The 23,153-nt window shown below is 38.3% G+C and overlaps 1 protein-coding gene across 1 annotated transcript in view; it reads left to right on the top strand.

Annotated features, from left to right (window-relative positions):
* LOC307136715 (ryanodine receptor 3-like) overlaps window positions 1–23,153 on the top strand; it is a gene marked incomplete at both ends in the record, with an annotated part of 116,652 nt that overhangs the window by 88,858 nt on the left and 4,641 nt on the right. The window contains 5 exons of the mRNA XM_079833964.1: window positions 3,431–3,505; window positions 6,402–6,558; window positions 11,629–11,793; window positions 13,479–13,600; window positions 17,275–17,455. Of these exons, the coding sequence (XP_079690090.1) occupies window positions 3,431–3,505; window positions 6,402–6,558; window positions 11,629–11,793; window positions 13,479–13,600; window positions 17,275–17,455 (700 nt within the window). The remainder of the gene's footprint in view (window positions 1–3,430; window positions 3,506–6,401; window positions 6,559–11,628; window positions 11,794–13,478; window positions 13,601–17,274; window positions 17,456–23,153) is intronic.

Genomic DNA, 23,153 nt, shown 5'->3' with positions numbered 1-23,153 from the left:
AATAGCTGGAGAATAGCTGGAGAATAGCTGGAGAATAGCGGGAGAATAGCGGGAGAATAGCTTGAGAATAGCTGGAGAATAGCGGGAGAATAGCGGGAGAATAGCTTGAGAATAGCTGGAGAATAGCTTGAGAATAGCTGGAGAATAGCTGGAGAATAGCGGGAGAATAGCTTGAGAATAGCTGGAGAATAGCTTGAGAATAGCTGGAGAATAGCTTGAGAATAGCTGGAGAATAGCGGGAGAATAGCTGGAGAATAGCTGGAGAATAGCGGGAGAATAGCTGGAGAATAGCTGGAGAATAGCTGGAGAATAGCGGGAGAATAGCTGGAGAATAGCTGGAGAATAGCTGGAGAATAGCGGGAGAATAGCGGGAGAATAGCTGGAGAATAGCTGGAGAATAGCTGGAGAATAGCTGGAGAATAGCTGGAGAATAGCTGGAGAATAGCTGGAGAATAGCTGGAGAATAGCGGGAGAATAGCTGGAGAATAGCTGGAGAATAGCTGGAGAATAGCGGGAGAATAGCTGGAGAAGAGCTGGAGAAGAGCTGGAGAATAGCTGGAGAATAGCGGGAGAATAGCTGGAGAATAGCGGGAGAATAGCTGGAGAATAGCGGGAGAATAGCTGGAGAATAGCGGGAGAATAGCGGGAGAATAGCTGGAGAATAGCTGGAGAATAGCGGGAGAATAGCTGGAGAATAGCGGGAGAATAGCTGGAGAATAGCTGGAGAATAGCGGGAGAATAGCTGGAGAATAGCGGGAGAATAGCGGGAGAATAGCTGGAGAATAGCTGGAGAATAGCGGGAGAATAGCTGGAGAATAGCTGGAGAATAGCTGGAGAATAGCGGGAGAATAGCTGGAGAATAGCTGGAGAATAGCTGGAGAATAGCTGGAGAATAGCTGGAGAATAGCTGGAGAATAGCGGGAGAATAGCTTGAGAATAGCTTGAGAATAGCGGGAGAATAGCGGGAGAATAGCGGGAGAATAGCGGGAGAAGAGCTTGAGAATAGCGGGAGAATAGCGGGAGAAGAGCTTGAGAATAGCGGGAGAATAGCGGGAGAAGAGCTTGAGAATAGCGGGAGAATAGCGGGAGAAGAGCGGGAGAAGAGCGGGAGAAGAGCGGGAGAAGAGCGGGAGAAGAGCGGGAGAAGAGCGGGAGAAGAGCGGGAGAAGAGCGGGAGAAGAGCGGGAGAAGAGCGGGAGAAGAGCGGGAGAAGAGCGGGAGAATAGCGGGAGAATAGCGGGAGAATAGCGGGTGAAGAGCGGGTGAAGAGCGGGAGAAGAGCGGGAGAAGAGCGGGAGAAGAGCGGGAGAAGAGCGGGAGAAGAGCGGGAGAATAGCGGGAGAATAGCGGGAGAATAGCGGGTGAAGAGCGGGTGAAGAGCGGGAGAAGAGCGGGAGAAGAGCGGGAGAAGAGCGGGAGAAGAGCGGGAGAAGAGCGGGAGAAGAGCGGGAGAAGAGCGGGAGAAGAGCGGGAGAAGAGCGGGAGAAGAGCGGGAGAAGAGCGGGAGAAGAGCGGGAGAAGAGCGGGAGAAGAGCGGGAGAAGAGCGGGAGAAGAGCGGGAGAAGAGCGGGAGAAGAGCGGGAGAAGAGCGGGAGAAGAGCGGGAGAATAGCGGGAGAATAGCGGGAGAAGAGCGGGAGAAGAGCGGGAGAAGAGCGGGTGAAGAGCGGGTGAAGAGCGGGTGAAGAGCGGGAGAAGAGCGGGAGAAGAGCGGGAGAAGAGCGGGAGAAGAGCGGGAGAATAGCGGGAGAATAGCGGGAGAAGAGCGGGAGAATATCAGTGTTGAGTCTGCAGAATTAGATTCTGAAAGCAAGCAGTGGAGTTGATCTGATGGTGTCAGGTCAGGTGATCTGAGGACTGGAGCTGTGATGCTGTGGGTGTATGAATAGCCTGATCTGGGTGGAGGCGGGGCCGATGCGCTGGAGCTGTGATGCTGTGGGTGTTTGAATAGCCTGATCTGGGTGGAGGCGGGGCCGATCCGCTGGAGCTGTGATGCTGTGGCCTATCTTTAGCGCTGTGGCGTCTGCAGGGTCACATGTGGCCTGTCCTTGAGATCTCATCAACAGGGCTCCTGCTTATAAAGGGTTTTCTGCAAGACTGCCTTCAGACGTATCGCAGATCTGTCAGAGATAAAGGATTGTTATCGGCTCAGTGATGGAGAGAGTGTGTGTTTCAGTCTTGCTAACATCCTCAATGACGGGCATCGCTTCTGAGGTCATCAATAAATGAGACGTCTGTCTTCAGAGTCAATCTCTTCTAAAACACATTAGTTTGAGTCCACTTAACCTGCGGACGAAATTGCAGACGCTCTTATTTTGAAAGTATATTCTATATAGTATGAATGTGACTACATTCTACACACATTAGTGAGAGAATGGGCCGCTCTCAGGAGCGTGTGTGTGTGTGTGTGTGTGTGTGTGTGTGTGTGTTCACTTCTACACACATTAGTGAGAGAATGGGCCGCTCTCAGGAGCGTGTGTGTGTGTGTGTGTGTGTGTGTGTGTGTGTGTTCACTTCTACACACATTAGTGAGAGAATGGGCCGCTCTCAGGAGCGTGTGTGTGTGTGTGTGTGTGTGTGTGTTCGCTTCTACACACATTAGTGAGAGAATGGGCCGCTCTCAGGAGTGTGTGTGTGTGTGTGTGTGTGTTCGCTTCTACACACATTAGTGAGAGAATGGGCCGCTAAAGTAAACTTTGGATCGGTCTGGGTAATCCCGCAGATCCTTGAACTCTCTGCGCGATCGTAGGAGTGGATGATGGACCCATTATTTCTTCTTTTCTTTTTCTCTTTTTAAGAAGAGAGAGGACAAAAAAATCATCCTCACTACTTGAAGACGGCATTTTGTATTGTTTTGCGTTTTTGTTCGTAACGCATTCATTAATACGCATCAGACTCAGTGTGCAAGGTCTCTGAAACTAATTTTTCGGATCACGAATACGAAAAAACGCATGCGAAAATTTCGGACTCAGTGTGCAAAGGCCTTTAGTTCCAGTTAAAGGAACTCTTAATGCTTCAATAAAAATAAGCACAATAATCTGCCAATGGGGTTAGCAAAATAATCTTGTTTTCTGTTTGAATTAAGATTATTTTGCTAACCCCATTGGCAGATTATTTTGCTAATTTTAAGCAAAAACTCCCTTAATTTTGAGTTATTTTCCCCCAAAACAAGACAAAAACTTTAGCTTGTCTAGTAAATGCTTCTTAATGTAAGATTTCTTAGATATTTGGACTGAAAACAAGACTACTTTTATTCAGAAAGGATGCATTAAAGTGACCAAAATTCAAAGTAAAGACATTTATAATCTTTAAAAAAGATGCTACAATCAACACTTTCATTCTTATTCACATTTCAGTTTAATTGTGGGGTAATTTTTGCCCTCATTCCTTCGTGAGCGTGATGTAAACGTGTCTTCACTGGTGTTTTTCAGACTGGTGAACTATGAGACGGGTAAAGCCGGAGCAAAGGCCCGATCTCTCTGGAGGCTGGAGCCGTTACGGATCAGGTGTGTGTGTGTGTGTGTGTGTGTGTGTGTGTCTTCAGACCCAAGATCGTCTCAGTTAAAAGCCCTTCAGTGTTGCCATGTCCACTTATTAAAAGCGTTTATGGGCTCATGGAGTTATTAAAGTTTAATTTATGGAGTTATTAAAGTGTGTGGGTCGTGATATTTTGGTCTTGTTTTTAATATAAAGCCATTTGCATTTATTTCGGTTTATTATGGGTTTGTTCTTGTTTGCTGCTCTAGCAAGATCTGGCGACACAAATGAGTCGAGGCTCGAACTGCTTTAATTGCTCATAAAAAGAGACACTACCTGCATTTTCCGGAGTTAATTAAGCTGTCGAATGCAGTCGTCAAGTCAGGTCAACTTTATTTATATAGCACTTTTAACAATGTAGATTGTTTCAAAGCAGCTTTACAGTGTTAAACAGGAAAATAATGCAGCATCATTTTATTCAGCCATTCTGGAAAAAACGCTGATGTCATCAGTTCATTTCAATTATCATACAGTGACTAGGGCTGGGACGGTGTGGATTTTTATTTACCGCGGTTGAAAAGCAAGAAATTCCCGCGGTTCAGCAGTAAACCGCTTTAAACGGCTCCCGCTCGACTTTCGCGCACAGCCGCACACACACACACCAGCGCAGGTAATTGAACATAATAAGGAACATGTTTATTTTACATTTATTTTTTCACATTTAGAACAGGAACAATTAGAACAGAAATGAAATGATATCTGAAAAAAAAGTGCTGGCAAAACGAAATCTAGACTATGGTTTACATCTTCATATTTTGCTGAGAGAGCAGATCAGATCACGACTGACAGATCTGAAGATGGAACAGCATAAACAAAGACAAACAAACACATTTTTATTTATCGGTATTGATCAGTAATATATATTTATTTGTTTATTTATTATTTTTAATTTCAGATTACAGTCGTCGTCATCAAACAATCACTTAAACTATAATGACTTTCGCGCACACCCGCCCATATAATATAATATATTATTATATATAATTTATTATTATATTTATCATTTTATATTACATATTTTTAAATATTCAGGCTATTAATTTACATTTACAATTTACATCTTGTGTGCGCTTTTGTCTCAGTGGTTAATGAAGAATAACGAAGGCTCAAGGCTATATAATTTAACAAAGTGTAGTCACACGCTGCTCACACTACCTTGATTGTATATTATGCTACTTTTATTATTTATATTTATTTTTTATATTTTATAACATTTACATATATTATTTTACGTATCTCGTGTGGTGTGCGCTTTTGTCTCAGTGGTTCAAGGCTATTTAACGAATACTTTTTAGGCTAATGATTGTACATACATATATATATAGGCCTATATATGTTATTTATATTACATAAATAATTATATAGGCTATATATATATAATTATTTATATTTGTTATTTATATTACATAAATAATTTTTACATATTATATTATTATATTAGGCATATTTTACATATTTATATTAATTTATATATAGGCTATATGCCTCTCGTGTGCGCTTTAGTCTCAGTGGTGCTATTTAACGAAGGCTATTTAATTTAACGAAGTGTCGCTGCTCACACTAGCCTACCGTGATTGTATATTACTTATTATATATATTTATATTATATATGTTTACATATTCATATTCATTTATATATCTCGTGTGCGCTTTTGTCTCAGTGGTTCAAATATTTAACGAAGGCTATTTAATTTAACAAAGTGTCGCACACTACTGTGATTGTAAGCCTGCCAGACGGATATCTTTTTCGATAGCCTTTTAATGAAATTGGAATTTCAGAATCACATAGCCAACTTATATTTAATTGCCTACAATAGATTATTTATTGATTATATTGAATGAAATTTTGCAGGCACAGCTTATTTGTAGTCAATATTTCCCAAACAGAGTTGGAAGAGAGTTAAAACTTACCAGTCGGCCTACTAAGGCAGGTCCAGCTCAGTTTGCTCTTTCTGAAGCCGTGTTTTTTTTTTTTTCGCCAGCTATGGGAGAAATCGGTCACCAGCGGTCGACGCAAACCCATGCGTTCTTCTTCTGCTTTCATAAATTTCTAAATCGGCCACCGTAGGAGTTAATACGAAATCGGATTTGAGAGGAAGAGAAACTAATATTCACTGGATGGTCATATACCTTTTCACCACTAGATGGGGGAAAATATCACACAGTGTAGCTTTAAATTATTATTAAATTGTAATATTCGAACAATCGGAGTCATCGCGCCGGAGACGGGTTTATTGAGGATGACATATCGATTTAAGAATTATTAAATTGTAATATTCGAACAATCGGCGTCATCACGCTGAAGACGGGTTTATTGAGGATGACATATCGATTTAAGAATTATTAAATTGTAATATTCGAACAATCGGAGTCATCACGCTGGAGACGGGTTTATTGAGGATGACATATCGATTTAAGAATTATTAAATTGTAATATTCGAACAATCGGCGTCATCACGCTGGAGACGGGTTTATTGAGGATGACATATCGATTTAAGAATTATTAAATTGTAATATTCGAACAATCGGCGTCATCACGCTGGAGACGGGTTTATTGAGGATGACATATCGATTTAAGAATTATTAAATTGTAATATTCGAACAATCGGAGTCATCACGCTGGAGACGGGTTTAATGAGGATGACATATCGATTTAAGAATTATTAAATTGTAATATTCAAACAATCTGAGTCATCACGCTGGAGACGGGTTTATTGAGGATGACATATCCATTTAAGAATTATTAAATTGTAATATTCGAACAATCGGAGTCATCATGCAGTCGTCACACGTAAATGACTGAACTGTATGTGATTAAACACTAAATGCTGAACTGAGAAACCCATGATCTGTGTGTGTGTTCAGTTGGTGCGGCAGCCACATCCGCTGGGGTCAGCCATTCCGCCTGCGTCACCTGACCACCGGTCACTATCTGGCGCTGACCGATGAGCGAGGGGTCGTGCTGCAGGACCGGGAGAGGTCAGACACCAATGCCACGGCCTTCTGCTTCAGAGCCTCCAAGGTAATCACACACACACAACATTCACTCGCTTCAGAAATAATGTGCATTCATTCAAACGCATTCATGCCACATTTAATAGGGATAAACCGGTTGCGCGAGCTGAAGTTGCGCGAGCTGAAGTTGCGCGAGCTGAAGTTGCGCGAGCTGAAGTTGAGCGAGCTGAAGTTGAGGGAGCTGAAGTTGCGCGAGCTGAAGTTGCGCGAGCTGAAGTTGCGCGAGCTGAAGTTGAGCGAGCTGAAGTTACGCGAGCTGAAGTTGCGCGAGCTGAAGTTGCGCGAGCTGAAGTTGAGCGAGCTGAAGTTGAGCGAGCTGAAGTTGAGCGAGCTGAAGTTGAGCGAGCTGAGTGAGCTGAAGTTGAGTGAGCTGAAGTTGAGTGAGCTGAAGTTGCGCGAGCTGAAGTTGCGCGAGCTGAAGTTGCGCGAGCTGAAGTTGCGCGAGCTGAAGTTGCGCGAGCTGAAGTTGCGCGAGCTGAAGTTGCGTGAGCTGAAGTTGAGCGAGCTGAAGTTGAGGGAGCTGAAGTTGCGCGAGCTGAAGTTGCGCGAGCTGAAGTTGAGCGAGCTGAAGTTGAGCGAGCTGAAGTTGAGCGAGCTGAAGTTGAGCGAGCTGAAGTTGCGCGAGCTGAAGTTACGCGAGCTGAAGTTGAGGGAGCTGAAGTTGAGCGAGCTGAAGTTGAGGGAGCTGAAGTTGCGCGAGCTGAAGTTGCGCGAGCTGAAGTTGCGCGAGCTGAAGTTGCGCGAGCTGAAGTTGCGCGAGCTGAAGTTGAGCGAGCTGAAGTTGAGCGAGCTGAAGTTGAGCGAGCTGAAGTTGAGCGAGCTGAAGTTGAGCGAGCTGAAGTTGAGCGAGCTGAAGTTGAGCGAGCTGAAGTTGAGCGAGCTGAAGTTGAGCGAGCTGAAGTTGCGCGAGCTGAAGTTGCGCGAGCTGAAGTTGCGCGAGCTGAAGTTGCGCGAGCTGAAGTTGCGCGAGCTGAAGTTGCGCGAGCTGAAGTTGCGCGAGCTGAAGTTGCGCGAGCTGAAGTTACGCGAGCTTACCTCTCCGCCTGCACAAGTGTAGAGAGTGAGCGTTTGTTCAGCTCAGCTTCTCACGTGTTGGATCGGATGAGAACAAAACAGACTAACTTGTGACAAAGCCGAAATACTTCTTTTTGTAGCCTAAAGAAGAACATGCTGCACTTTAGAAATGAAATACTATCAGTTCTGTATAGGATGATCATTTTTATTTTACCTTAAAATGACATTGACTTCATTTGATTTAAAAAGCACCTGCTGTAGCATCTTAGTTTTTTTCGTTGCACTAAACATAATTTGATTTAACATTTTGGAACAATTATATACTTTGGTTTTATTTAATATCACTGGTAAAGACTTTTTTTTCTTTACACTGAATTTAAAAACAAATGCTGATTTAAAGAACATCTTTGTCTGGATTGCAGAATATGCAGTTATTGCCTTTAATTTCACCTTTCAGCCTTTTCATTTCCAATTCAATTTCCTGTTCATTTCAGATTGCGGACTTGTTTTCATTAGCCAAAAGCCAATTTAGCCTGTTAAATACCAAATAAACATCTTGTTCATGTATACTTTAATTCTTTTATTGTGGAAAAAAATTGGAAATGGGTATTGGTCATGTAAAATCATGATCGGTGCATCACTAACATTAAAGGCACATTACACTGCAAAAAATGCTTTTCTTACTTAGTATTTTTGTTTTGTTTTCAGTCCAAATATTTAAAAAAATCTTACATTAAGAAGCATTTACTAGACAAGCAAAAAATTTTGTCTTGTTTTGGGGGGAAATAACTCAAAATTAAGGGAGTTTTTGCTTAAAATTAGCAAAATAATCTGCCAATGGGGTAAGCAAAATAATCTTGTTTTCTGTTTGAATTAAGATTATTTTTCTTACCCCATTGGCAGATTATTTTGAAAATTTTAAGCAAAAACTCCCTTAATTTTTTAGTTATTTCCCCCCAAAACAAGACAATAATTTTTATTTGGCTAGTAAATGCTTCTTGTTTTGAGAATTTTTAGATGTTTGCACCAGAAACAAGACAAAAATACTAAGTAAGAAAAGCATTTTTTGCAGAGTATGTACGATTTGAGGATTAAAATATCCAAAAACCACTAGATCGGTGTTATATATTTAGTTGACTAGTGTACATTATCCCAAACTTTACCAAGAATGTTTAAATCCAGAGAAATAAGTGACTTTAACCAGGACACTGAGAGTACGTCACCTATCAATGACTTCAAACCCTCCGGTTTTATTTTGTAGAAACCATGGAAACACCAAAGCCGCTTTAATATATGATGTGTTTTATTAGACAGTTAGTCTGATTGTGTAAATCTGCTGTTTGATATGATATGATCTCGCTGTATGTGTGTCTCATAGTAGCGTTATAACATCACTTTAACACACTCACATGTGTGTGATATGATCAAACACACACCCATGAGCGGAAGAGCTCGTCTGACAGAATAAATCGAGACACGCCTGATCAACAGGTCACAACAACACTGATAATAATCATAAGTGTGTGTTGGGCATCAGATCCTCATATGAGAATGATTAGTGAAGGGTCATGTGACTCTGAAGACTGGAGGAATGATGATAAATTCAGCTTTTGATGACACTGTATATTCACATAGAGAACAGCTGATCTACATTTGAATAATATATCTTTTTTTTACTGTATTTATGATCTCATAAAAGCAGCAAAAGAGACAAATCTTGCCATCCCCAGCCTTCATCACATTATTAATCATCTTCCACAGAGGCCTTTAATATCAGAGTTATCTGTGGGACGGATAATGATTCCGGCTCTCAGAGGGTCAGAGCTTTATTAAAGAGGAATCATCTCTTTTATTGTGTGCCATTTGTCATCCACTTATGCTTTGATGTTATTCCTGACGCTCCTGCAGGGAAAACCATCCCAGCGTCTTAATTAGACTCATCAGCGCTGGCTCTGGATGAGCTGGAAACATTTAACCCTCTGGGGTTCTTCATTTATGGGTCACACTCAGGGCCTTCAGGTCAAAAATGACCCAGGGGGAGGGATTAAGATATACAAGATTTGAGTAAAATCAATGAAATATATTTTTGTTCAATAATATTTTTTCTTTTCTTTTTTGGTGTTTTGAGATCATTTTAGGATTAATAATTAATATTTATGAAATAATTATGACCCATTTTTTCCCATTGAATATAATAAAAATGTGTGTGTATATATCTATATTTTTTTTTTTTATATTAAAGCTATATTTCATTTTAGATTCAAGCATAGGCCTCATGAGCAATGTTTTAAATGAGATCAGTGCCAATCGGTGGACACATTGAGCATTATTATCATGCAATAGCACATTTTTACCACTATAGTGGATCTTGCGTTTTATAAAAAAAAAAAGTAAAAAATCGTAGCTTCATTGGAATGGTCTGAAACTTGGTGATTTTATTGGTACTTGGTATATGAACACCCCAAACAATTGGGGATTTGAAAAGTCTAAGTAGTCGTAAAAAAAATAGTCACACTCAGGACCTTTGGGTCAAAAATGACCCCCATAGGAAATGAATGGGAAATTGGCAAAAATATGAAAATACAGAGTTTTTTTGTGCATACAATCTACAAATCAGCCACGATGCAGAAAAAAAGACTCAACAGTGAAGATCTCTAAAACATCATCGAGTGCAAAACATACAAAAAAACTCACACACAAACACACACACACACACACACACACACACAAACACAATTAGCTTTTGGAATGTCACTCGTTAATTTGTGTGTGCGTGTGTGTGTGTGTGTGTTTTTTTTGTCTGTTTTGCACTCTTGATGTTTTAGAGATCTTCACTGTTGAGTCCTTTTTTCTGCATCGTGGCTGATTTGTAGATTGTATGCACAAAAAAACTCTGCATTTTCATATTTTTGCCAATTTCCCATTCATTTCCTATGGGGGTCATTTTTGACCCAAAGGTCCTGAGTGTGACTATTTTTTTTTACGACCACTTATGTGGCGTTCACACCGGACGCAATTCGCGCGAATAATTCACGCTCATCGCGTGAAGGTGGACGCTTGAACATTTTGAGTTTACTCGCGCGAATCGCGCGTGACATTCACTGCACAACAGACGCGAATTCGCGTCATGGGCGGGGCTTCCGCCAGCGGCTCGTCTCGTTGAGAAATGGCTGACATGGGCTGTGTTTACATGTCTTTTTTTTGTTCATATCTACTGTTAATGTGTGACAAAACGTAGTTTTAAGACTTTTTCAGTCGATAATGTAGTTGTTTAAAGCTCAAATCTGTGGTTTATTTACATAAACAGTGCCTATTTGAACATTTTATCTGCCGTTGTCGGAGCTGTGAGCTCCAGCGGATCAGCGGCGCTCAGCGCACGTGAAAGCCGGCGAGGGCAACCTTTCCTCGGCCAGTCCTTCTGCCGTCTCCCGCTGGCTCTGATGTCTCTGTGGCGGCTCCAGATATAATTTGTCTTGTAACGGCCGATCTTTGCTCTCATGGATCTATAATTTGTTCCCTGGCAAATCGTTTAGGCTGAAGGCAAAGAGAAGTTTCATTACTTTATATTTTTAGGCTATAACTGTACGTTGCAGTTGTAACGTTAGCCGACTAGCGCTGACTTTGAATGTTTGACTGAATTGTTTGCTTTATTTCATGTATAGCTTATTATACATTACTTATACTTTTGTATTATTGATCATACATAAACTTGCATTTAACAAAAAGAGACTGGGTTGTGTTTCATGTCATTTAATGTTATCACAGTGATAATCATATTGTCTGAACCAGATATTAATATACAGATTTTCTCCTCATTGTTGACACTACTAGAGCAAGCTCCTGATTGGTTAACGCGGCGCGAAATATCCGCCAAAGTTCAGATTTTTCAACTTGAGCGATTCGCGCGATTCCCGCGATTCGCGCGGGATGAAGCTACGATTTTTAATGAAGCTACGATTCATTAAATTCATTTTTTTGATGAAGCTACGATTTTTAACATTTAAGAAAAAAAAATGTAATGCTGTGTATAGAGGCTCACACACACACACGTCTGTCTGCTCAGGATAAGCCGGAGTGCAGCCCGAAGCGGGACATCGAGGGCATGGGCGTTGCGGAGGTCAAATACGGAGACTCTCTGTGTTTCGTGATGCACGTGGCGACGGGCCTGTGGCTGTCCTATCAGGCGCCGGATGTCAAGTCTGCTCGACTGGGGCCGCTCAAGAGACGGGTGAGGCCCTCATGTTCATTCCAGATCTAATGATGTCCATCCCCTCACACACACACACCAGCGGTGGAGATTAACTGGGTTTAGGGTAAAAATAACACCCAAAAATGCCCCGAAATTTAAGACAGACCGTTTGATATCTATAAGTAATACCACAAAAGCAAGAGTGCTGTTTTCCCCCAATATCAGCACATTTGTGAATTTATGTAAATATTGATTTTATACAACATTTCAATAAACAAGTTAATATTTTTATCGGGGCTCTGAATTTGCAAAGGCATATCTTATTTTAGAATAGCGATGCTTTTATAGTTTTTATTCATATTTTATATAATATTTTCTGGTTTTATTTTAATCTTAAAGTTTTATTTATTCTGTTGTCTTTTTAAACTTAGTTTTAGTTATTTTAATATGTCAGGTTAAACTAAACTAAAAGTAGTAAAATATGATATTTTTTATATTTTATTTAATTCGTTTTTTATATTCTTTGTTAACTTTTTATTTCAGGCTTTTTTTTAATATGTATGTATGTATTTTTTTAATTCATTTTTATTTTAGTTCATCAAGCTAAACTGAATTAATTTAGTTGTGTTTGACATCTTATTAGTTTGTCTTTTTTATGTCTTTTAATGACTTTTATGACTACTGATTTTCTTTTTTTTAGATTATTTTTTATATTTTCTTTTCTTTTAACATTTATTTTAGTTCAGTCATTTTAGTTTAGTTAAGTTATTTTATTTGTTTAATTCAATTTATTTTATTGTAGTTATTTTTTTTAAGTATTTTCAGTTTAGTTATTTAAGTTTAGTTAAGTTAATTTAGTTGTTTTATTTGTTATTTTAGTTTAGTTAAGTTATTTAAGTTTGGTTATTTTAGTTAAGTTAAGTTCTTTTAGTTATTTTAGTTTAGTTATTTTAGTTAAGTTAATTTAGTTGAGTTAAGTTAATTTAGTTAAGTTAAGTAAATGAAAAGAGAAATGTTTGCAACTAGCTGAAATAAAATAATTTTTAATATTTTATTTTCTTTTAGATTTTTTTTTTCCTTTAACATTTGTTTTAGTTAATTCAGTGAAAATAGAAATGTTGGCAACTAACTAGCTGAAATATAAAATATTTTTTATATTGTATTTTACTTTTTTGCAGTTAATGCTTGTTGTATTTTAACAGAAATGTTTTTTACGGTTTTATTATTTTTTTTATTATTATTATTATAAATATGCATAGTTTTGACTTATTTTAATTGTAGTTTTAGTACTTCAAGTTAAACGAGGAAAATGAGAAAATGTTGCCTTGGAAAATACCTGAAAAAAAAATGTTTTTAAAAACATTTTACATTTTTTCAGTTAACATTTATTTTATTTCAGGTAATGTTTTTGTGTGTGTCTATATAGTTTTAGCTGAAATAATTTTTTAAATATATATATTTTTCTTCTTGTTAAGATTTATTTTATTTTAATGTTTTATTATTATTATTATTATTATTATTATTATTATTATTATTATTATTATTATTATTATTATTACTTTTTTATTCCGCCTCCTGTGCTGGATTATCATGGGAGGTTGACTTCTGGTCAGGCAGCGTCAACAACACTTTTTTAGTTCTTCTGTTATGGTCATATAGTTTAAGAGCTCATATTATTATTATTATTATTATTAATATTATCTCATCATTTGCTGGTGGTCCAGGCCTGTCTTCACTCAGAAGGACACATGGACGACGGTCTGACGCTACAGCGATGTCAACACGAGGAGTCTCGAGCCGCCCGCATCATCCGCAACACCACCCGCCTCTTCAGCTGCTTCATCAGGTATCACACACACGACCTTTGACCCCGTCTCGCTCCTCTTCCTGCCAGATGGTGCATGGCTGCACACAAACGCTCTATTTTTAGCTCTCATGCATCTTGACTGAGCTCCCGAAGGCACCTTCGCCCAGGCCGATTGCAGGAAATATGTTTCATAATCTTACATAAGCGACAGTGTTTTGGCTCAGAATGGGATGAGCGGGAAGCTGTGTGTTATTCCGGGAAGCTCATTACTGTCACACAGATACATTTTAGAGCTTCATGGCTCCTGCGAGCGTTCCTCGTGTGGGTTTGAGATGGTCTGCAGTCTTATGGGGCGTTTCTTCTTATGCAAATGAGTGTTTTATAGTCTTCATGTTGTTTTCCGGTAGGTTTTCCTGCTTGAATGTTGATTATTTCCTCATATTGTCCATTGTTGTGGCTCCTCTCTTCCCAAGCCGCGTTTCCATTATAGATTTGCGCAAAACTTTTGCGATATTTTCTAAAAGTCGATAAAAAAATAGCTTCCATTAACTGATGTTATGCGACTAAAACTATTTTTTTCCTCTCGTGATAAATCATTCCAAAAATCATGCTACGTGTGTTGTTAGGTTTATTTATATCCCAGCCACCGCACGACATTATTATTAATGGAAGGAAATATGAACTGAATTTAGAAATGCTTTTGAAATGAAAAGCTTTGCGTTTAATAAATAGAATATATTTTTGAAATGAAGTCAGCGTTTGGAGTGCAAAATAATCTGTTCCCTGAGTCCACGGCCTTTGCTGTTATTGTGAGTGTACACAAATAAAACTCGACCGTTTACTGTTTATAATTATATCTTGCACTGATCTGAATGGCTAAAAATGACGGAGTATTGTGAGTTGTTTCCGCTGGAATAAGGAAAAAATCGGCGCCGACGCCTTCGTCGGACAGAGGGTTAAAGAAAACTTAGCCGATTTAGTTTCATATAGTTCGGCTACACTGCAAAAAATGCTTTTCTTACTTAGTGTTTTTGTCTTGTTTTCAGTCCAAATATCTAAAAAATCTTACATTAAGAAGCATTTACTAGACAAGCAAAAGTTTTTGTCTTGTTTTGGGGGAAAATAACTCAAAATTAAGGAAGTTTTTGCTTAAAATAAGCAAAATAATCTGCCAATGGGGTTAGCAAAATAATCTTAATTCAAACAGAAAACAAGAAAACAATTTTGCTAACCCCATTGGCAGATTATTGTGCTTATTTTAAGCAAAAACTTCCTTAATTTTGAGTTATTTTCCCCCAAAACAAGACAAAAACTTTTGCTTGTCTAGTAAATTTGCTTGTCCTCCTGTGAGATTTCTTCGGTCACAACGCCATGGCACACACCCTCCTCCATCTGCACCAAAAACAACTGATACCAGCTCTCAGTGACGTGTTCTGGGTCCTCGCAAAGTCAACAGCAATCTTATCAAATGTTTACAAAACAAGCGCGAACCCAGTTCACCTGCTTCTTTCTCTATTTCTGTTCTGTTACGTGATAGAAAGTCCAAGGCTTTCTCAGGCCGTATGGCAAACCCATCTAATCTGCTGCCTGTTACTTGTCAAACTAAGATTACTGTGGGGGAAAAAATTAAAATGAATACTGTTAAGGCCTGTTCACACCGGGACGATTTTCGCACGCGTTTATAGCCGATGTTTAACGCCTCGGGACTAAACAATGGGCGCCAATGTGAGTGTTCACACCGACGCGCAAAACGCCAGGCGTAAAAGCGTCATTTTTAAAAAAACGCCTCGGGTTCGTTTTTTTATTTTGACGCGGCGCCTAAAAAACTGGCCGACCAATGAGATCGGCGCTTTTGTTCACGTGCCTGGAGCTGCTGAAGTGACAGTAAAACACCACTTGGTGGCGCTCAAGCACAAAACGCTCTTGCCGAGCACACATTGATACGACGAAGAAGTAGTAAGTAGACAAAGAAGAAGATGAACTGTTAATGCTGCTTGCCAGTTAGCAAAAAAGTGTGTGAATGGTTTTGTCCATATACATAATATGTCTGTGGTTTTGGCAAGCACGTAAATACTGTCTCTCTTCTCCTTCTGTGTGACAAGCGAGTGTCAGAGGCTTAAAGTGCCGCAGCGCCATCTTGTGTTCCGGGAGCGCATCTACTGAATGTGCACGTTCACTCGGCGCAGCGCCAGTGAAAATCGCTTGGGTGTGAACACTCAAGACGCGCCGAAAAACGCTGGCGATAAGCGCGCGCGATATTCGTCCCGGTGTGTACAGGCCTTTAAGTTAGCACTTTTAAACATCTGTTCACTTAAAAACAAATCATTTCTAGTCAACGACTTAATATCCACAAACAACCTAGATTTTTTGCTTCTAAATGAAACGTGGCTAGAAGACAGCCGGAAGCCTCTCCTTAAAAAGAGAAATCTGGATAACTCCATAATGAGCAACTACAGACCAATCTCAAATATTCCCTTCATAGGCAAGATCATTGAAAAAGTTGTTTTCAGTCAGCTGAACAAATTCTTGAACTCAAACGGATACTTTGCAATTTTCAATCTGGTTTCCGACCGCATCACAGCACAGAGACGGCCCTCATTAAGATTATAAATGATATTCGCCTCAATACAGATACAGGCAAAACATCAATTCTGGTACTACTGGACCTCAGTGCTGCATTCGACACTGTTGACCACAACATACTTCTTGACAGGCTAGAAAATTGGGTTGGGCTTTCTGGAATGGTCCTCAAATGGTTCAGGTCATACTCAGAAGGGAGAGGTTATTATGTGAGTATAGGTGACCATAAGTCTGAGTGGACATCCATGACATGCGGAGTCCCACAAGGGTCAATTCTTGCACCCCTCCTATTCAATCTGTATATGCTGCCACTCAGCCAAATAATGAAAAATAACAAAATGGCTGACCACAGCTATGCTGACGACACCCAGATCTACTTAGCCCTATCACCTAATGACTACAGCCCCATTGACTCTCTATGCAAATGCATTGATGAAGTTAACAGTTGGATGTGCCAAAACTTTCTTCAGTTAAACAAAGACAAAACTGAAATCACTACATTAGGAAACAAAGATGAAATTCTCAAGGTGAACGCATATCTTGAGGCTAAAGGCCTGAAATCAAAAAATCAAGTCAGAAATCTTGGTGTGATTTTGGAGACAGACCTGAGTTTCAGTAGTCATGTCAAAGCAATAACTAAATCAGCTTACTATCATCTGAAAAATATTGCAAGAATTAGAGGCTTTATTTCCAGGCAATACTTAGAGAAACTCGTTCATGCTTTTATCACCAGCAGGGTGGACTATTGTAATGGTCTTCTCACTGGCCTTCCCAAAAAGACCATTAGACAGCTGCAGCTCATACAGAACCAGCAGAACCAGAACATATGACCATATCACACCAGTCCCCAGGTCTTTACACTGGCTTCCAGTTACATTTAGGATCGATTTTAAAGTACTATTACTTGTATATAAATCACTCAATGAACTAGGACCTCAATACATTGCAGATATGCTGAAAAGCACACTGTGCTCTGATTGGTCAAGCAGGGAAATGCCCCGCCCCTTGCCATAACCGCCAGTTTCAACACACGACCAACTAACTCTCTAACTTTATTCTGCGTATGAATTATTATAATGAGGAATATTGTGTTCATGTAGTGTATTGATACGGGTCTGATGTTGTTTCGACAGAGAGCTGGATGGTTTGAGCGCCAAGAACCGCGTGTGTGTGTTCCTGCCCATCGAGGAGGTTCTCCAGACGCTCAACGATCTGATCGCGTACTTCAGACTGCCGGACGCCGAGCTGGAGCACGAGAAGAAACAGATCAAACTGCGTTCCCTGAAGAACCGGCAGAACCTCTTCAAACAGGAGGTGAGCCGAACACACACACACACACGCACACACGTTTCAGCCGATCGCAGGAGTCACACACACTCAATTTATCATCACAACAGCAGCTTTATTGATTTCCAGTAAATTATCTAAACATTCTTAAATCAACGAAATTATGTAAGATAATAAGTCTTATTTTCTGAGAGATTGATCCAAATGAAGTGAGGCTTAGAACAATAAATATAAATATCTGCCGATGGGCCCAAAACAATAGATTTCGAAAGGAAAATCAAGGATATTTTTCTGAGTGTAAGTACAGAATAATTTTATCTTGATAAATTTATTAGAAAAGTTGTGTTAGATATGATGTGTTTATAGATGAGGTGTGTGAGATATGATGTGTTTATAGATGAGGTGTGTGAGATATGATGTGTTTATAGATGAGGTGTGTTAGATATGATGTGTTTATAGATGAGGTGTGTGAGATATGATGTGTTTATAGATGAGGTGTGTTAGATATGATGTGTTTATAGATGAGGTGTGTGAGATATGATGTGTTTATAGATGAGGTGTGTTAGATATGATGTGTTTATAGATGAGGTGTGTGAGATATGATGTGTTTATAGATGAGGTGTGTTAGATATGATGTGTTTATAGATGAGGTGTGTGAGATATGATGTGTTTATAGATGAGGTGTGTGAGATATGATGTGTTTATAGATGAGGTGTGTTAGATATGATGTGTTTATAGATGAGGTGTGTGAGATATGATGTGTTTATAGATGAGGTGTGTTAGATATGATGTGTTTATAGATGAGGTGTGTGAGATATGATGTGTTTATAGATGAGGTGTGTTAGATATGATGTGTTTATAGATGAGGTGTGTTAGATATGATGTGTTTATAGATGAGGTGTGTTAGATATGATGTGTTTATAGATGAGGTGTGTTAGATATGATGTGTTTATAGATGAGGTGTGTGAGATATGATGTGTTTATAGATGAGGTGTGTGAGATATGATGTGTTTATAGATGAGGTGTGTTAGATATGATGTGTTTATAGATGAGGTGTGTTAGATATGATGTGTTTATAGATGAGGTGTGTTAGATATGATGTGTTTATAGATGAGGTGTGTTAGATATGATGTGTTTATAGATGAGGTGTGTTAGATATGATGTGTTTATAGATGAGGTGTGTGAGATATGATGTGTTTATAGATGAGGTGTGTTAGATATGATGTGTTTATAGATGTGGTGTGTGAGATATGATGTGTTTATAGATGAGGTGTGTGAGATATGATGTGTTTATAGATGAGGTGTGTGAGATATGATGTGTTTATAGATGAGGTGTGTTAGATATGATGTGTTTATAGATGAGGTGTGTGAGATATGATGTGTTTATAGATGAGGTGTGTGAGATATGATGTGTTTATAGATGTGGTGTGTTAGATATGATGTGTTTATAGATGAGGTGTGTGAGATATGATGTGTTTATAGATGAGGTGTGTGAGATATGATGTGTTTATAGATGTGGTGTGTTAGATATGATGTGTTTATAGATGAGGTGTGTGAGATATGATGTGTTTATAGATGAGGTGTGTTAGATATGATGTGTTTATAGATGTGGTGTGTGAGATATGATGTGTTTATAGATGAGGTGTGTGAGATATGATGTGTTTATAGATGTGGTGTGTTAGATATGATGTGTTTATAGATGAGGTGTGTGAGATATGATGTGTTTATAGATGAGGTGTGTGAGATATGATGTGTTTATAGATGAGGTGTGTGAGATATGATGTGTTTATAGATGTGGTGTGTTAGATATGATGTGTTTATAGATGTGGTGTGTGAGATATGATGTGTTTATAGATGAGGTGTGTGAGATATGATGTGTTTATAGATGTGGTGTGTTAGATATGATGTGTTTATAGATGAGGTGTGTTAGATATGATGTGTTTATAGATGAGGTGTGTTAGATATGATGTGTTTATAGATGAGGTGTGTGAGATATGATGTGTTTATAGATGAGGTGTGTGAGATATGATGTGTTTATAGATGAGGTGTGTGAGATATGATGTGTTTATAGATGAGGTGTGTTAGATATGATGTGTTTATAGATGAGGTGTGTTAGATATGATGTGTTTATAGATGTGGTGTGTTAGATATGATGTGTTTATAGATGTGGTGTGTTAGATATGATGTGTTTATAGATGAGGTGTGTTAGATATGATGTGTTTATAGATGAGGTGTGTTAGATATGATGTGTTTATAGATGTGGTGTGTTAGATATGATGTGTTTATAGATGTGGTGTGTTAGATATGATGTGTTTATAGATGAGGTGTGTGAGATATGATGTGTTTATAGATGAGGTGTGTTAGATATGATGTGTTTATAGATGAGGTGTGTTAGATATGATGTGTTTATAGATGTGGTGTGTTAGATATGATGTGTTTATAGATGTGGTGTGTTAGATATGATGTGTTTATAGATGAGGTGTGTTAGATATGATGTGTTTATAGATGTGGTGTGTGAGATATGATGTGTTTATAGATGTGGTGTGTGAGATATGATGTGTTTATAGATGAGGTGTGTGAGATATGATGTGTTTATAGATGAGGTGTGTTAGATATGATGTGTTTATAGATGAGGTGTGTTAGATATGATGTGTTTATAGATGTGGTGTGTGAGATATGATGTGTTTATAGATGTGGTGTGTGAGATATGATGTGTTTATAGATGAGGTGTGTTAGATATGATGTGTTTATAGATGAGGTGTGTGAGATATGATGTGTTTATAGATGAGGTGTGTTAGATATGATGTGTTTATAGATGAGGTGTGTTAGATATGATGTGTTTATAGATGAGGTGTGTGAGATATGATGTGTTTATAGATGAGGTGTGTTAGATATGATGTGTTTATAGATGAGGTGTGTTAGATATGATGTGTTTATAGATGAGGTGTGTTAGATATGATGTGTTTATAGATGAGGTGTGTGAGATATGATGTGTTTATAGATGAGGTGTGTTAGATATGATGTGTTTATAGATGAGGTGTGTGAGATATGATGTGTTTATAGATGTGGTGTGTTAGATATGATGTGTTTATAGATGAGGTGTGTTAGATATGATGTGTTTACAGATGAGGTGTGTTAGATATGATGTGTTTATAGATGTGGTGTGTTAGATATGATGTGTTTATAGATGAGGTGTGTTAGATATGATGTGTTTATAGATGTGGTGTGTTAGATATGATGTGTTTATAGATGAGGTGTGTGAGATATGATGTGTTTATAGATGAGGTGTGTGAGATATGATGTGTTTATAGATGAGGTGTGTGAGATATGATGTGTTTATAGATGAGGTGTGTGAGATATGATGTGTTTATAGATGAGGTGTGTGAGATATGATGTGTTTATAGATGAGGTGTGTTAGATATGATGTGTTTATAGATGTGGTGTGTTAGATATGATGTGTTTATAGATGAGGTGTGTGAGATATGATGTGTTTATAGATGAGGTGTGTTAGATATGATGTGTTTATAGATGAGGTGTGTTAGATATGATGTGTTTATAGATGAGGTGTGTTAGATATGATGTGTTTATAGATGAGGTGTGTGAGATATGATGTGTTTATAGATGAGGTGTGTGAGATATGATGTGTTTATAGATGAGGTGTGTGAGATATGATGTGTTTATAGATGAGGTGTGTGAGATATGATGTGTTTATAGATGAGGTGTGTGAGATATGATGTGTTTATAGATGAGGTGTGTGAGATATGATGTGTTTATAGATGAGGTGTGTTAGATATGATGTGTTTATAGATGAGGTGTGTTAGATATGATGTGTTTATTGATGCGGTGTGTGAGATATGATGTGTTTATAGATGAGGTGTGTTAGATATGATGTGTTTATAGATGAGGTGTGTTAGATATGATGTGTTTATAGATGAGGTGTGTTAGATATGATGTGTTTATAGATGAGGTGTGTGAGATATGATGTGTTTATAGATGAGGTGTGTGAGATATGATGTGTTTATAGATGAGGTGTGTTAGATATGATGTGTTTATAGATGAGGTGTGTTAGATATGATGTGTTTATAGATGAGGTGTGTTAGATATGATGTGTTTATAGATGAGGTGTGTGAGATATGATGTGTTTATAGATGAGGTGTGTGAGATATGATGTGTTTATTGATGAGGTGTGTTAGATATGATGTGTTTATAGATGAGGTGTGTTAGATATGATGTGTTTATAGATGAGGTGTGTTAGATATGATGTGTTTATAGATGAGGTGTGTTAGATATGATGTGTTTATAGATGAGGTGTGTGAGATATGATGTGTTTATAGATGAGGTGTGTGAGATATGATGTGTTTATAGATGTGGTGTGTTAGATATGATGTGTTTATAGATGAGGTGTGTTAGATATGATGTGTTTATAGATGAGGTGTGTTAGATATGATGTGTTTATAGATGAGGTGTGTGAGATATGATGTGTTTATAGATGAGGTGTGTTAGATATGATGTGTTTATAGATGAGGTGTGTGAGATATGATGTGTTTATAGATGAGGTGTGTTAGATATGATGTGTTTATAGATGAGGTGTGTTAGATATGATGTGTTTATAGATGAGGTGTGTTAGATATGATGTGTTTATAGATGAGGTGTGTGAGATATGATGTGTTTATAGATGAGGTGTGTTAGATATGATGTGTTTATAGATGAGGTGTGTGAGATATGATGTGTTTATAGATGAGGTGTGTTAGATATGATGTGTTTATAGATGAGGTGTGTTAGATATGATGTGTTTATAGATGAGGTGTGTTAGATATGATGTGTTTATAGATGAGGTGTGTGAGATATGATGTGTTTATAGATGAGGTGTGTTAGATATGATGTGTTTATAGATGAGGTGTGTGAGATATGATGTGTTTATAGATGTGGTGTGTGAGATATGATGTGTTTATAGATGAGGTGTGTTAGATATGATGTGTTTATAGATGAGGTGTGTGAGATATGATGTGTTTATAGATGTGGTGTGTGAGATATGATGTGTTTATAGATGAGGTGTGTTAGATATGATGTGTTTATAGATGAGGTGTGTTAGATATGATGTGTTTATAGATGAGGTGTGTGAGATATGATGTGTTTATAGATGAGGTGTGTTAGATATGATGTGTTTATAGATGAGGTGTGTTAGATATGATGTGTTTATAGATGAGGTGTGTTAGATATGATGTGTTTATAGATGAGGTGTGTTAGATATGATGTGTTTATAGATGAGGTGTGTGAGATATGATGTGTTTATAGATGAGGTGTGTGAGATATGATGTGTTTATAGATGAGGTGTGTGAGATATGATGTGTTTATAGATGAGGTGTGTTAGATATGATGTGTTTATAGATGAGGTGTGTTAGATATGATGTGTTTATAGATGAGGTGTGTGAGATATGATGTGTTTATAGATGAGGTGTGTGAGATATGATGTGTTTATAGATGAGGTGTGTTAGATATGATGTGTTTATAGATGTGGTGTGTTAGATATGATGTGTTTATAGATGAGTTGTGTGAGATATGATGTGTTTATAGATGAGGTGTGTTAGATATGATGTGTTTATAGATGAGGTGTGTTAGATATGATGTGTTTATAGATGAGGTGTGTTAGATATGATGTGTTTATAGATGAGGTGTGTTAGATATGATGTGTTTATAGATGAGGTGTGTGAGATATGATGTGTTA

The sequence above is a fragment of the Gobio gobio genome (assembly GCF_949357685.1).
Source record: "Gobio gobio genome assembly, chromosome: 13".
NCBI classification, from domain to species: Eukaryota; Metazoa; Chordata; class Actinopteri; order Cypriniformes; family Gobionidae; genus Gobio; species Gobio gobio.
Note: the sequence above shows the minus strand (reverse complement) of the source record. Positions and strands in the feature narration are given on the sequence as shown.